This window comes from Diaphorina citri, unplaced genomic scaffold (genome assembly GCF_000475195.1).
Source record: "Diaphorina citri unplaced genomic scaffold, Diaci psyllid genome assembly version 1.1 scaffold233, whole genome shotgun sequence".
NCBI classification, from domain to species: domain Eukaryota; kingdom Metazoa; phylum Arthropoda; class Insecta; order Hemiptera; family Psyllidae; genus Diaphorina; species Diaphorina citri.
Window position 1 is genome coordinate 121,769 of NW_007377670.1, and position 16,142 is coordinate 137,910.

The 16,142-nt window shown below is 39.4% G+C and overlaps 1 protein-coding gene across 1 annotated transcript in view; it reads left to right on the forward strand.

Moving 5' to 3' along the window:
- Window positions 1-14,305, forward strand: part of LOC103506396 (ABC transporter G family member 9) — a 96,145-nt gene extending 81,840 nt beyond the window's left edge. The window contains exons 4-12 of the mRNA XM_008470778.3: window positions 6,631-6,736; window positions 7,671-7,771; window positions 8,740-8,901; window positions 9,343-9,436; window positions 10,019-10,234; window positions 10,660-10,901; window positions 11,241-11,448; window positions 12,715-12,929; window positions 13,417-14,305. Coding sequence (XP_008469000.2) covers window positions 6,631-6,736; window positions 7,671-7,771; window positions 8,740-8,901; window positions 9,343-9,436; window positions 10,019-10,234; window positions 10,660-10,901; window positions 11,241-11,448; window positions 12,715-12,929; window positions 13,417-13,809 — 1,737 coding nt within the window. The 3' untranslated portion in view covers window positions 13,810-14,305. The remainder of the gene's footprint in view (window positions 1-6,630; window positions 6,737-7,670; window positions 7,772-8,739; window positions 8,902-9,342; window positions 9,437-10,018; window positions 10,235-10,659; window positions 10,902-11,240; window positions 11,449-12,714; window positions 12,930-13,416) is intronic.
- The last annotated feature ends 1,837 nt before the right edge of the window (window positions 14,306-16,142 follow it).

The window sequence follows — 16,142 nt, forward strand, 5'->3', positions numbered from 1 at the left end:
GTCATTAATAAAATACTCAGTTCTGTTTTCCCAGCAGTAAAGACTAGGTTGTCATGGGTCATGTTTGTAATCTATTCTACAGTCATAACAGTCATATTGTACAACCTTCAAATCATAAAAACACAAATACTAACCCATACTCTCCTCAACTTTAACAATTATTTCCATAGTGTCATTGAGAAATCTCTGAGGTTCGATGACCACTAACCCATTCTTTATTCAAGAAATTGGGTTCTTGGTTTGTACTTTATTTTCCATGTTGCTTTGTAACGGAAATTCAATGAACAATAAAAAAGAACAACAGCACCATTATTTTATGATTATTAAGATAGAGTGGAAGCTTTCTAATTTGGCCATGAAGATGTCAGTTTTTTATGGTGCGTAGTTTATTCCAAGCAGTAATAATGATCATTATCCTGATGGTGGGTTCAAGGAAAGTTGAAGTCAATGATCCAAACCTAACCGTTGTGTTGAGCTAATTATATTTAATCTACCTACATATCTTATCCTGAGATACCTCATGTTTAGTACACTAACAGCCCCCGTAGCCTAGTGGACAATACACTGGCTTAGAATGCAGGAGGTCCGAGCTCGACTTCCTGCAGGGTCAAAGTATTTTCGACATTGATGTGCTTGCGTCTTGCGGTGCAAAATTACCTGAGGACAATAGTTGAACCTTTGATATACAAAACAGAAAATAAACTTACAACTGTACATAGAATAGTTGAGAGTTGCAGTGTGAGATGGTTTGGTAGTTACTTTGGTTATATTATGGTTCGGGCGACACTTGCATGCCCCACTTGCAGAAATGGACAACGTAAATGATGTGGAGCCACGACATGAAATGACTCCTGGACTGTATCTTATCCTGAGATACCTCATGTTTAGTACACTAGCAACCCTCGTAGCCTAGTGGGCAATACACTGGCTTAGAATGCAGGAGGTCCGAGCTCGACTTCCTGCAGAGGCAAAGTTTTTTCGATATGCTTCCATTTCGCGGAGCATAATTACCTGAGGACAATATTTTAACCTTTGATATACAACACACAAAATAAACTTACACATCTACATAGAATAGTTCAGAGTTGCAGTGTGAGATGGTTTGGTAGTTACTTTGGTTATATGGTTCGGGCGACACTTGCATGCCCCACTTGCAGAAATGGACAACGTAAATGATGTGGAGCCACGACATGAAATGACTCCTGGACTGGTTGGGTGACTACTGTGGCGATTGCCAAGTTGTTCCTAATGCACTTGTACATTCTCAACCAGCAATTTAATTTCTAGATTTATTTGTGTTTTATTTTTTATCGCTGCAATAATATTGTATACGAACACATATTTGCATTAATTGTAGATTCCCATTTCCCGATTTACTCTTTAGAAAGTTCAGAGCTATTATACTGTGAAGTGCAGTTTGCAATCTACATAGACGCACATTTTGCCCTTTTTACCTACATAAGAAGCCTTACTCCCCAAGTTTTCAACGAAAATTACCAAACCCCATCCTAAAGATACTGTTTTTATTCAAACCTATGTTTTCCCGACTATGGTATACTACACACTACTCTACTGTCTGTAGTTTACACCATCACCGTGCTAATGAACTTTCGTTTCAAGGCAAGGACATTTTCCACAATACTCAGTAAATATTTAATCTGATGGAATCGCATCACCGTGCTAATGAACTTTCGTTTCAAGGCAAGGACATTTTCCACAATACTCAGTAAATATTTAATCTGATGGAATCGTACCTCGTCCACTTTTCTTTCCTCAGTGACCCTGGAGAATGGAAACTTGAGCTCTGGCTTAGTCTGATATAATTGTGCTCGGGAAAAGCTTATTTATTTTCCTGTCCTCGAGCGTCGTGCGTTCTCGTTTTTCTTCAGAGTTCAAACCGGGTCATGTTGCCTTTGTTAAGGACCTAGTTTTTTTCCCCAATGGATTAGTTACCTCTGTATTTTATGAACTATAGGCGCTATAGCTGATGGGTCGTATCCGTATTAGAATCTGTAGATAATAGATTCGTCCAAAGCACTTTAAATGTAAAAGGTTTTCTCGTCAACCCAATGGATTAGTTACCTCTGTATTTTATGAACTATAGGTGCTATAGCTGATGGGTCGTATCCGTATTAGAATCTGTAGATAATAGATTCGTCCAAAGCACTTTAAATGTAAAAGGTTTTCTCGTCAATGAAAGTTGAGCTTCCCAAAAATGAACTTTGAGTTATCTGATGTTATAGAGCTGTCATGTCTCTGACATCCAATCACCTAGCTAGGAACGTCCTTGAACAACTCAATACCATGATGTTATTCATAGGCTTCTAATGAAACATTCGCCACAAATAAGGTCATAAACTCTCCAATTGAGCCACAGGACTGTCAAGATCCTAGATAGCAAGACGTTTCAAAAATAAACTCCAGCAAGAATTTCTAATCCCATAGTAGGTAAATTTAAATTGTGAATTCTAAAAATAAATGAGCACGACTTTGCGTAAGTCAAGAATTTATGTTTTGAAAAAATAAAAGTAGGTACCTCTATGTTGGTAAAAGCAAGAGTTAGATAGATATAGTAGGTAAATTTAAATTGTGAATTCTATAAATAAACGAGCACGACTTTGCGTAAGTCAAGAATTTATGTTTTGAAAAAAATAAAAGTAGGTACCTCTATGTTGGTAAAAGCAAGAGTTAGATAGAATTTACCAACGGCAATATCCAATACCAATCGCCATGCCAAAATTGGAATCTTGAATTCTTGAATGTTGATCACAGACCGAGTCAATTCATTGCATTCTTTAGGACAAGTTTTCTCACAAATCTTGCTCTAATCTTTATAATATGTGTTTAGTATTTTCCATAAAAGTGTCTAGTTCGCAGGAAAGACATTTTTAGTGGTTAAGAGATCAGGTGTTGTTTCTTCTTCAAATAGGACTTGGGCTACTTTCTCTATATTATTTCCAAACGCCATCGCCACTACAATTGGAATCAAGTTATCAAGTCACAAGTGCCAAGTACATCCTGCATCAATATGCTTACCACTACCAAATCAAAACAAACGACAAGACTTTCATATTGTAAATGGGAGGACTCTTTCCTGTGTTCTGATTACTCAAATCCTGATAGTTATCATTGAACAGCATCTACATCTACCTAAATATGAGTAAGTTCTTTGTACAAAATGAGCTCTTGCCAAATATAGCCCCATTATTTCCTGAACCAAATCCATTGTTTATGCTGAGGTGATCTTTAAAGGAAGGACCATTTTCTGTACTATTTTCATTGTAGGTATACGAGAGAAGAGCCATTTCTCCTCTCATGGACCTCCTCTTAAGAAGATATGAGCTGATCTATATGTATAGGAAGGACCATTTTCTGTACTATTTTCATTGTAGGTATACGAGAGAAGAGCCATTTCTCCTCTCATGGACCTCCTCTTAAGAAGATACCTTACCCACTTGACTGTTGCAACTTGCAAAGCTCAGCGTGCTCGAACAGGAAAGGGAGTACCAGAGAATACCTACATTTTGACATTGAGATTACTAGTCACAAGAAAGTAACCGGGCAAAACGATTAGAAAGCTATTATGCAGTTTGGTCCGCGGGGTATGGTGAGCAGAAACAGAATACCCTCTTCAGTGACGAGGATTAAGAGACAAGTTCCCACTGAGGGTGATTGAGCGTTAGAAAGTAACCAGTTGAAATGTTGATATACGGGATAATATGGGATATGGGTAATGTTTATAGATTGTGGGAATGATATATTCCGGGACCTTCTGTATGACTAGCTTGTGGCGACCAAGGTAACTTCAATACTCTCCTCCCGGATATGGGTAATGTTTAATGTTTATAGATTGTGGGAATGATATATTCCGGGACCTTCTGTATGACTAGCTTGTGGCGACCAAGGTAACTTCAATACTCTCCTCCATTGGGTAATGTTTATAGATTGTGGTAATGATATATTCCGGGACCTTTGAATGACTAGCTTGTGGCGACCAAGGTAACTTCAATACTCTCCTCCAGCAATAACATCACCCAGATCCCAGTCTGGGTAAGGCCAGCAACACGTAATAATTTATTGATGCCCAGGAGATCACATCCGGATATTACCACACACAACTGAACTTACATTGGTGGAAGTTTTGGCATCTCCACTAATCAATTATACTCTCCTCCAGCAATAACATCACCCAGATCCCAGTCTGGGTAGGGCCAGCAACACGTAATAATTGATGCCCAGGAGATCACATCCGGATATTACCACACACAACTGAACTTACATTGGTGGAAGTTTTGGCATCTCCACTAATCAATTATTCAGTTCAAAACGATAGAATCTCTTCTCCTGCTAGGAGGTAGAAGAATTGAAATCCCTCAAGATAAAAGCATGGGGTACCGAAGAGACCTATAGCATTATGATCTTGATATTAGCAAGGACGAGGAGAAACTGATTTGAATAAATGAAACTATTTGGATTAAAGAGGTTTGACAGAGAAAACTGTAACTGCTATGGTCTTATCGTCCCGAAATCGAAGAGAGAAGGAAGATAGGATAGGAGAAAGCCAGCCGTTCCGTCGAACATTATCCCATCAGGATAAAATTCGCCCCGTGCGGGAATCGAACCCGCGGCCTAGCGCTTACAAGGCAGACGCGCTACCAACAAAGCTAACTAGGCTGGCTATGAACAGTCTTTTTATACTAGTAAATGCCACCACTGGTCCCTACTCGATTACAGCAGCTACTCAAAGGTAAATAAATTATGATGTATTATTTATTTATTTACAAGCATGATTTATTATTTATTAGATTTATCTATGTATCTCTTATAATAATTGGATAATTAACCAAATAAATAATACTACCTACCTACAAATTTTTTTTTTAAATATGTATGTTTAAACAATCCTTTGAAACCTCCCTCTGCCTCTCTCTCTATCTCTCTCTCTCTCTCTCTCTCTCTCTCTCTCTCTCTTCCTCTCTCTCTCTCTCTCCACTAATCAATTATTCAGTTCAAAACGATAGAATCTCTTCTCCTGCTAGGAGGTAGAAGAATTGAAATCCCTCAAGATAAAAGCATGGGGCACCGAAGAGACCCATAGCATTATGATCTTGATATTAGCAAGGACGAGGAGAAACTGATTTGAATAAATGAAACTATTTGGATTTCTACAACATCCAAAACTCTCGACGCTACAAGATCTGTAGAAAGTTGCCCTCAAAACGGTACGGTACAAGAAACCAATAGACAAGTATCACATTCTACAAACCAATGGACTTTGACAATCTAAGTACTCTACTTTTCAGACACAAGTGCCCTTAATAGATAGTGGCTTTCTGGAGTACAGCCCCGAGAGTAACAGGGTGTTAAAGAGGCAAGTACAGCAAGTACTAATATTCTAAAATGTCGGAAAGAATAAAAGTTTAGGAGCTTATGGTAGGTACTTTAGTCACTTTGATAATGATGCTGCATCCAGCCTGAAGATAATAATTATTTACATATTCAATCGTTTGAATTATTCCTCTTTTATCTCTCTCTCTCTTTTCATCTTTCTCTCTCTCTCTCTCTCTCTATCTCTGTTCTCTTTTTTTCTTTCTCGTGCTCTCTCTCTTTTCCCTCCTCTCTCTATCTTTCTCCTCTCTCTCTCTCTCTTTCTCTCTCTTTCACTAGTATACCTACACTTTCCAAATCTCTTCCTTTTTACTCTCCAATTTTTTTCCAAAATTTATTCGGGCATTAAAAAATAAACACGTAAGCGGCTCCTTTCATCTTTCTCTCTCTCTCTCTCTCCATCTCTGTTCTCTTTTTTTCTTTCTCGTGCTCTCTCTCTTTTCCCTCCTCTCTCTATCTTTCTCCTCTCTCTCTCTTTCACTAGCATACCTACACTTTCCAAATCTCTTCCTTTTTACTCTCCAATTTTTTTCCAAAATTTATTCGGGCATTAAAAAATAAACACGTAAGCGGAAAAATCTATCTGGAAGATTTTATCCCGTTTTTACTCCCCTTTTATCCCTTTCCTCCCCTACAAATGTAGCTCTAGGTAGGAAATACGTAAAAAAGAGAAAGGGGAGAGAAAAAATCGCTATAAATTTGCTCTCTCATTTTGATCTTTTCTCCCTTTCCCTCTCTTATTTTTTTTCCTCTTTTTTTTCGGTTCAGTTAAGTTTAAACTTTAAAGCGAAAAATAATATAAAAAAGAAAATAATTAGGTACCTACCTATAGCGTTGAATAATATTAGAATTTGATTTATTTTGAGACGCGTTCGTACATAAAGAATCCTAAAGGAGGAGGAGGAGGAGGAGGAGGAGGAAAAATCTCGTAGGAACGAAGTGTGTGACGATCATTGCACATTGCATATACGAAAACTAAAACCAGGCGTTCATACAAATGTTTTCTTCATAATGGAGCAGTTGCAAATGGGTAAAAATTATAAATAAGTGGTCGATTCCTATGTAAAAAGTTGGGAAAAATCCAAATCTGAGGTCATATTAAAACTAATATTTTCTAGATATAATCGAGTAAAAATATAATAGAAGAGATTGGAATATTGCAACTTGAAATTTCTGCTAAAACAGTTGTTCTTATAATATAAGATTCCCTTACTAATCCATGCCCCATTGTTTTGATTCCAGTACTCTGCACTATTGAGATTACCAGACTCACTGAGTAGAGAACAGAAAATGACCTATGTAGATCATATCATCAATGTCCTAGACTTGGCTAACTGTCAACATACAAGTAAGCAGATAGGATCTAGGGAACAGATTGAAAGGGTTACTCCTGAGTTTTCAGGAAGAGTTAACCAAGTGAAAATTGGGGTTCTTATAAATAATAAGTGTTGACTAAACAATACAAAGATATCACAGCTGTCAACAGCGATAACAAGTTGAATACATCAGTTCTCAATGGATCACTGAAGTTAGAAACGTTGCGTGTGGTTGGTATCCGAATGGGTGACCATCTAGGTCTCTAGGCAATCGTGTTGGGCTGGGTGACTTCAATGTGAGGAGGTGAGAAATTTGTCGCCAAATGGAGGGTAAAACCCCCGTGACCAAAAACCTTAGAAGATACACAGTCAAGTTAAAAGTTTACCCTTGTTAGCTAAATTAAGTGTTGACTAAAGACTAAACAATACAAAGATACCACAGCTGTCAACAGCGATAACAAGTTGAATACATCAGTTCTCTTCACTGAAGTTAGAAACGTTGCGTGTGGTTGATATCCGAATGGGTGACCATCTAGGTCTCTAGGCAATCGTGTTGGGCTGGGTGACTTCAATGTGAGGAGGTGAGAAGCTTGTCGCCAAATGGAGGGTAAAGTGACCATCTAGGTCTCTAGGCAATCGTGTTGGGCTGGGTGACTTCAATGTGAGGAGGTGAGAAGCTTGTCGCCAAATGGAGGGTAAAACCCCCGTGACCAAAAACCTTAGAAGATACACAGTCAAGTTAAAAGTTTACCCTTGTTAGCTAAATACCCTTTAGGGATGATCTATTCATTTTCCAAGCTAATCTCACGCCTGTCTCTGTTTAAATTTCAGTCATAGGAGATTATATGAAACGAGGACTCTCTGGAGGGGAAAAGAAGAGAGCCAACATAGCGTGTGAACTACCCTTTAGGGATGATCTATTCATTTTCCAAGCTAATCTCACGCCTGTTTCTGTTTGAATTTCAGTCATAGGAGATTATATGAAACGAGGACTCTCTGGAGGGGAAAAGAAGAGAGCCAACATAGCGTGTGAACTACTGACCAATCCTGCCTTGATGTTGCTAGATGTAAGTATGCTCGGGAACCTTTGTATCAGGAGATTAGGACTATTAGGGCCCAGTTGGTTCAATCGTCAGCCAGTCAATGGTCAGCTGTACATAAATGCATTTTGTCCAACTTGAGTGGACTGTTACAAGAGGCCAATGGTATTTACTCGATACACGAGGCTTGTAGCTAGACTGACTACTGTAATCCAGCATTCAGCCATTATGACCAGCTGGTCTTATCAAAATGACAGCAAGGAAGCAGGGGTATATAATAGATAAATACATCAAGAGTGTAGGGATTGTGTATCAGGAGATTAGGACTATTAGGGCCCAGTTGGTTCAATCGTCAGCCAGTCAATGGTCAGCTGTACATAAATGCATTTTGTCCAACTGGACTGGACTGTTACAAGAGGCCAATGGTGTTTACTCGATACACGAGGCTTGTAGCTGGACTGCCTACTGTAATCCAGCATCCAGCCATTATGACCAGCTGGTCTTAATGACAGCAAATGACAGCAAGAAAGCAGGGGTATATAATAGATAAATACATCAAGAGTGTAGGGATTGTGACTTTTGTGAGGCAGATAATGTCACCATCCCTATACTCTTTATATGAAGATTCACAAAGTTACCTATACCTAGTCTTCGATAATGTAGATATAACGTGTTAATATAGGCCGGGCGGCGCTTCGAACTCTTGACCTTCACGCCTCCCGGCACGCTTGATATCTCTTAGTACTCTTTATATGAAGATTCACAAAGTTTCCTATACCTAGTCTTAGATAATGTAGATATAACGTGTTAATATAGGCCGGGCGGCGCTTCGAACTCTTGACCTTCACGCCTCCCGGCACGCTTGATATCTCTTAGTAGCGCGTTCAAAGTTTTAAACTGCTTTGACTTGGCGGGGCAGAGTGCTACCGAGCTCCTTAATAATAATCGTCTCGTGAATTTTGGAAAGTTGACTTATATCCAATTGATTTCTCCAGGAACCTACCTCGGGCTTAGACTCACACGCCGCCTACAGTTTGATGTCCTCGTTGAAAAGATACGCGGAGAAGGAAGGCAAGACCGTAGTCGTCACTGTACATCAACCATCTTCCCAAATATTTCACATGTTTGACAAACTCCTCCTGTTGTGTAACGGTCAGGTAAGTTACCAGTGTGATTTCTTACCCCCAGAACTTAACCACTTTCATACCATTTTAATTTTTTGACACTTCTGAGAGAGTCAAAACTTTTGACGTACCTATTTGGTCAGTGGTCACTTACAACACCGAAACCAAGTTGCCAAGTTCCGAATCCTTCAAGTCTATTAAAAAATTAATGAAAGGTTCTCGGATTTTTCTCTTTCGATAATCTGATTTGTATTTCTCATCTTCATTTTGCAGACTGCATACTTCGGAGACACAAACAAAGTGCTACCTATTTGGTCAGTGGTCACTTACAACACTGAAACCAAGTTCCGAATCCTTCAAGTCCATTAAAAAATTAATGAATAGATTCGTTGGCAAAGACAAATCAAGAGCAAAAGGTTCTCGGATCTTTCTCTTTCGATAATCTGATTTGTATTTCTCATCTTCATTTTGCAGACTGCATACTTCGGAGACACAAACAAAGTGGTCGACTTCTTTCACAATATAGGACTAACAGTGATGCCCCACTATAATCCTGCTGACTTCATTCGTAAGTATTCAGCATATTGTTTTGTCTGCTAAGTTTTTCGTATTTACCGCATTGGCAGACTTCGAATTTTCTCTTTTTTCTCCATTTGTTGAACATTGTACTTTTGATGTTTGAGGGATTATCCCTGATTACGACATGAATGTAATCTATCTTCTGAAGAATATTTTTTGCTTCCATCAACATATGCAGATTGTTCCTTCCACCCAACCAAAGAGTATTGTTTTGTCTGCTAAGTTTTTCGTATTTACCGCATTGGCAGACTTTGAATTTTCTCTTTTTTCTCCATTTGTTGAACATTGTACTTTGATGTTTGAGGGATTATCCCTGATTACGACATGAATGTAATCTATCTTCTGAAGAATATTTTTTGCTTCCATCAACATATGCAGATATCTTGATTGCACTTCCAAAATTTAGAGGATGAGGCCCTTCTAATAACATCATTTAATCCATACTTTCTCCTTCAACTTCCAGTGGAACAAGTCAAAGGCAGCGAAGAAATGCGAGAGAAGATCAAAAATTTAGAGGATGAGGCGCTTCTAATAACATCATTTAATCCATACTTTCTCCTTCGACTTCCAGTGGAACAAGTCAAAGGCAGCGAAGAAATGCGAGAGAAGATCATCATGGCTTCCAAAGAGGCGAGGCTTCACCCAAGCTATCCCGAAGAACTGCAACCACAATACTTTTCCAATGCCAACTCTATCTGTGATAAATACTTGACACACCACCTGCACCATAGCAACAACCACCATAGCTTTTTCAATTACCATCACCATCATCATATACAAGCGAATGGTGAGTGATCTTCAGCAACTTTCAGAACTTCAGTGTCGTAAGCATGCTATTTCCTGAACAGGATTTCCGATAAAGACCTTGTTTTTCCTGCTCGAATGGAACTGTGAAAAGTCGCTTTATCCAGGAATACCTCGTCAATTGAACATGGTCTTTCAATTTTCTTGACCTGCCTAATGTCACACAATCTAACTGTTGCCCTTCTCTCTGCCCCTTTCCCTCAAGGTAACGTACGCCAGTGTCGTAAGCATGCTCTTTCCTGAACAGGATTTCCGATAAAGACCTTGTTTTTCCTGCTCGAATGGAACTGTGAAAAGTCGCTTTATCCAGGAATACCTCGACAATTGAAAATGGTCTTTCAATTTTCTTGACCTGCCTAACGTCACACAATCTAACTGTTGCCCTTCTCTCTGCCCCTTTCCCTCAAGGTAACGTACGCTCTTCCTCCTGCCACTGTCCCAAACAAACCTGGCTCCCTCAGGACCACAAAGCCTCCGGGATTGGTGAAACCCAGCCACACCCTCTGGGCTATACCGCAGTGTCCGTGAAGGAGGAGGAGGAATGCAAACAGTTGTGTTTGGACAGTCAGAGTCATGCCAGTTCAAGTGTTAGTAGCTCCTATGATGACATGAGCTGGCAGTGGCCCACCTCCTTCTGGACGCAGTTTAAGGTGAGTTTGTAAGCTGGCTCTCGAATACGTCAGTCGGTCGACAGATTTCAGCAAATGAGATGCCGAAGACCAGTTTTTTTCTCAATTCTTTGAAAATCAGTAGATTAAGATATTCTCCTGGAATCGAGCTTTTATTTAATCAATCTTCTTTGAGTCAATGATAAATATTGTGAACAACTAGGGACAGGAACAGGAAGGATAACTGTGTGATACGCACGTCGTCATTAGTTCATTACTTTCAAACGGGGTTCTAAAGAAATTCCTGTGTGTGAAGTCCAGTATGATTATTACAACCGACTTGGTTATTTATTCATACCTGTTTCTTCGACCTGATTCCAGGTTTTAAGTCAAAGAAATTTCCAAGAGGCCCGGCCTCGCATGCTGTCCACACTGAACTGGGTTCAAACCATCGGGCTCGGTATCATGGCTGGACTCCTCTGGTTTCAACTACCAAGAACTGAAGAGGCTCTCCATGACATTCAAGGATGGATGTTTTTCTCCACCACATTTTGGATGCTGTTTGCCCACTTTGGCGCTTTGGCTTCATGTGAGTATTTAAATCCTTCTTTCAACTTTGAACGAGATTCGTAATGATAAAAAAGGAATAATTCTGGTTGGACATTTTTTCCTAATGCAGTAAGTACTTAATTCAAAATATTTCTATATACAATATCCATGTGCTCCCATAGAGAGAAATCTATTCCATTTGCTAAATTTCTTATTCGGCTTTTTTCGAAGAACGATTTCATAACTCTTTGGGCTCTACGTTTCTTTTAGTTCGAATCATTGGCTATTGGCATAGTGCCATCAACAATAAACAAACAAATTTAGTGAGAAATAACACAAAAACTCGTGTAGTGTAAATATACCGAAGCTGTGAACTATTTTACACACCTTGGCGCACACTTGTATCGCACGTAGACAAAACAATCAGGAAACGGTGAATTACAACCAACACCAAATTCACTGAATAACAGATAGTAAATAACAAAATCTGACAATAGGAAATAGGAAAAATACATATTCTGCTCGATCATAAATTATCGCCAAACCATTTTTGATTCAGTAAGCAGTTCAAAGAACTAAGAAGGAGGAAAGAAGGATCAAAGCACAAGGAGAGAACCATAAACCATAAGTTATAATCAAACAATTGAAATAATATTGTCATTAGGTCATCAGAGCAATTCTTGGGTGAAAGGGTAAAAGGAGATACACAAGAAACAATAACAAATAAAATGGGACAATAGAACAACGATATGCTACCCTTATCAATCAAACAATTGAAATAATATTGTCATTAGGTCATCGGAACAATTCTTGGGTGAAAGGGTAAAAGGAGATACACAAGAAACAATAACAAATAAAATGAGACAATAGAACAACGATATGCTACCCTTATTGACAGAATAAGAAGACAATGGAACGTTTGAAGAACAATGAGGTCCCATTAGTACAATAGAATAGAGAGAACAATAAAAGACATCATTAGAGGGACAGGGGACATTCATCACTTGACCAAAGGCGACAACTTTCTATCAGGGCAACATTACTGTTATACTTGTAGGTGTTTTACAGTTATTTATTATTTTATTAGGTTACTTTCTTTCTATTATGTTGGTACGGTACCCCACGCATACGGGTAAAAGGAAACTCTACATATAATATGTCAAGTTACTTCTTGTTGTATTATTGACAATATGTTTCTATGAAGTTATTTCAATCTTCTTGCAATGCCACTGCCATTTATCACTATCTACCATGTTCGGTATCCCGGTCTAATAACATCCCCTACATCCTGTGTTTTGTTCCTCAGTTCCTCCAGAGCGTGAAGTGATCAACAAGGAACGTCTGTCTGGTGCATATCGTCTATCCGCTTACTATCTTGCTAAGATGGTGGGTGAGCTCCCATTGACCATCACACTGCCCGCTGTATACCATTTAATATCCTATCCAATGCTGGGACTTCAGAGTCCTACAGTGTTCATTACTCTGCTGGGATTCCTCCTGCTCAACTCCATTGTAGCTCAGGTAAGATTCAACATAGATGAAGAAGTGACAAGAAGGTCATTTCACACTCTGGTTAAGAGTTGTGATAATTTTTCACATTTTATTAGCAGATACCTGAGTGATATTAATACTGAAAGTAGTAGATCAAGGGAGACTTTCCACAGCATAATGTTTGACCATTTCCCCTTATGCATTGTATACCTACCAGCATACCTATTTATTCTAAAAATTATAACGAGAGTTAATTTGATATCTAACTAATGTTTCGTATGTTCTATGTGCAGAGCGTGGGATTCTTCGTGGGTGCTTGCTGCATGGATATGCAGGTCTCCATCACCATTTCCGCCCTCTACACACGAGATCAAGGAGACTTTCCACAGCATAATGTTTGACCATTTCCCCTTATGCATTGTATACCTACCAGTTTACCAGTATGCCTATTTATTCTAAAAATTATAACGAGAGTTAATTTGATATCTAACTAATGTTTCGCATGTTCTATGTGCAGAGCGTGGGATTCTTCGTGGGTGCTTGCTGCATGGATATGCAGGTCTCCATCACCATTTCCGCCCTCTACACACTGGCCACTCAACTATTTGGCGGTTACCTAGCAACCAACATCCCGTACTGGCTCAAATGGATGCAGTACCTCTCCATGGTGCACTACGCCTATCAGAACATGCAGATTGTAGAGTTCAGTGAAGGTCTACCCATCCAATGTGCGACCCAGTCCAAGTTTGACGCCTGCGCTAATTCGACCTACATCCCCGTGGATGCTATTCTAGAGTCCCAGGGTTCAAGTCTGCCCTTGTGGTGTAACACACTTATCCTCATTGGATTCCTCGTCTTCTTCCGTACCCTGGGATACATTGTACTGCGGTACTTCCGACGACCTGGCTAATACCATACAGGTCTCAACTCTTTGTTTCTTATCAAATGCAAAATTACGCGGATATCTTCTCTTTTTGATAACTGATTGGGGCAGATAGGAAGCAGACTGAGATAAGTTTGACATAACGAATGTCTTGTCAGATGACTGCCTGTCAATTTGAAAACGGCTTGTATTTCGAGAAAAATTAAAGATTGCTCAGTCTATTTTGATTGTAATTAAATTTTGTTAGAAGTTACCCTAATTATAATTTCATTTTACTGTGTGGCGAGGACCTTTCAATCTCTAAAGGTGGTTTAACCTCTCATACAACAACAGGACATGATTATCTAACGTTAGAGCCTTTGTAAATATTGTACTATAAGCATTGAATGTGATACATTATTTTCCGATTGTAAACTTGATCCAAACCACACCAACTATTATTTCCTGAGGATCTATCGCCCCATTAAAATCATTTATCTATCAGTTTTCAAAAAGAAAAGAGTTCTGATTTTTTTCTTCAAAATTTTGGCTGTGTAATTATAACAAAAAATATATTTTTTACGACAATTATATATTTTTTTTTTTTAATTCCTAATGTTAACTTTAATGTTACGATAAAAATAACTAATTAAGGTAATTATGGAGAAGTCACGTCCGTGGAAAAGAAAAGCTCCTTTTTGTATTTAATCTAACCCTGAGACTGGCGCGGCGCTTCGAACTCTTGATCTTGACGTTGATTTTTCTTCCAAAATACCAATAAAATTTATAAAAATTCTCCAAAATGATTTTAGACCTAAAGCTTGTTAAGCCAACCTATAGTTACATAGCTTGGAAGGTACCGCGCCTAGGTAAGCGTTAGGTCGCGGGTTTGATTGCCAGCCGCGGCGAACTTCATCCGCAACAGATAAGGTTCGTTCTCGGAATGGCTGGCTTTCTCCTATCCTGTCTTCCTTCTCTCTTCGATTTCGGGATAATAAGACCTCAGCAGTTACAGTTCCCTCTATTAAACCTCAAGACTGGCGCGGCGCTTCGAACTCTTGACGTTGATTTTTATTCCAAAATACCAATAAAATTTATAAAAATTCTCCAAAATGATTTTAGACCTAAAGCTTGTCAAGCCAACCTATAGTTACATAGCTTGGAAGGTACCGCGCCTAGGTAAGCGTTAGGTCGCGGTTTGATTGCCAGCCGCGGCGAACTTCATCCGCAACAGATAAGGTTCGTTCTCGGAACGGCTGGCTTTCTCCTATCCTGTCTTCCTTCTCTCTTCGATTTCGGGATAATAAGACCTCAGCAGTTACAGTTCCCTCTATTAAACCTCTTCGTTGATTCGTAGAAGCTTAACCCATCCTCTAGGGCTGTTAGCCCCTACACTTAAGCCTCACCTCTAAAATAACAAAAGCTTTGTTTAGCTAGGGGACGTTAAACAGAGAGTAGACTAGCGTCTGGCTGTGGGACTATAAACAGGGAAGAGAACAGCTAACCCTAACCAGCCTAGCTAGCTGGCAGTTCTTCAAAGGGTTCTCTCTGCTTTTAAAGAACAAACACAAGTCCTCACAATGGTTGACTGCGGTTCAGGACGAGCCTATTAAACATGGCTAGAGACCATCTCCCAGGTGTATGGAAGATACAAAAAAATATCCTCTCTTTAATCTGCCATCACCATTCGGCGAAAGCTAAAGCCGCTATAAAAACAACAACATTTAAACCTCGGAGTGGGCTTTTTGTGTATAGGTAACAAAGCTTTTAAAAAAGCATGGTAACTTATCGTGATTGTTCTTATCATACAGGATTCTGCTATGGAGTGAACCATCTCCAGAGAAGTTCAAGCTAGACCTGAGTGGCCTGATTGAGAAACCTAAAGCCAAGGAGCTGGATACAGGAGAGGAGATTGATGATGCACCTGAAGAAATGGCTGCACAAAAAGTTTAGAACTAGAGGTAGACTTGAAGAGAGACTTAAGGTAGATTTGATATGACATTGAGGCGAAAGTCAGCCCCTTTCAATCGCAATCCATCGGTGTATGGAGGAACCAGGTACTTAAAAGAGATTTTCAACTCGAAATACCAGAGTTCGTGTTTAGCAGGGTCCCGGTGGGTTCGATTCTCGCCCGAGGCGGATTTTATCCTGAACCGATAATGTTCGTTCTTGGAATGGCTGGCTTTCTCCTATCCTATTTTCCTTCTCTCTTAGATTTCGAGACGATAAGACCTTCGCAGTTACAGTTCCCTCTATCAAACCTCTTCCTCCATGGGTGTATGGAGGGACCAGATAATTAAGAGTTAGATTTTCAACTCGAAAAACCAGAGTTCGTGTTGAGCAGGAGAGGGTCCACACTTCTGTTGGAAATGTTGTATAAG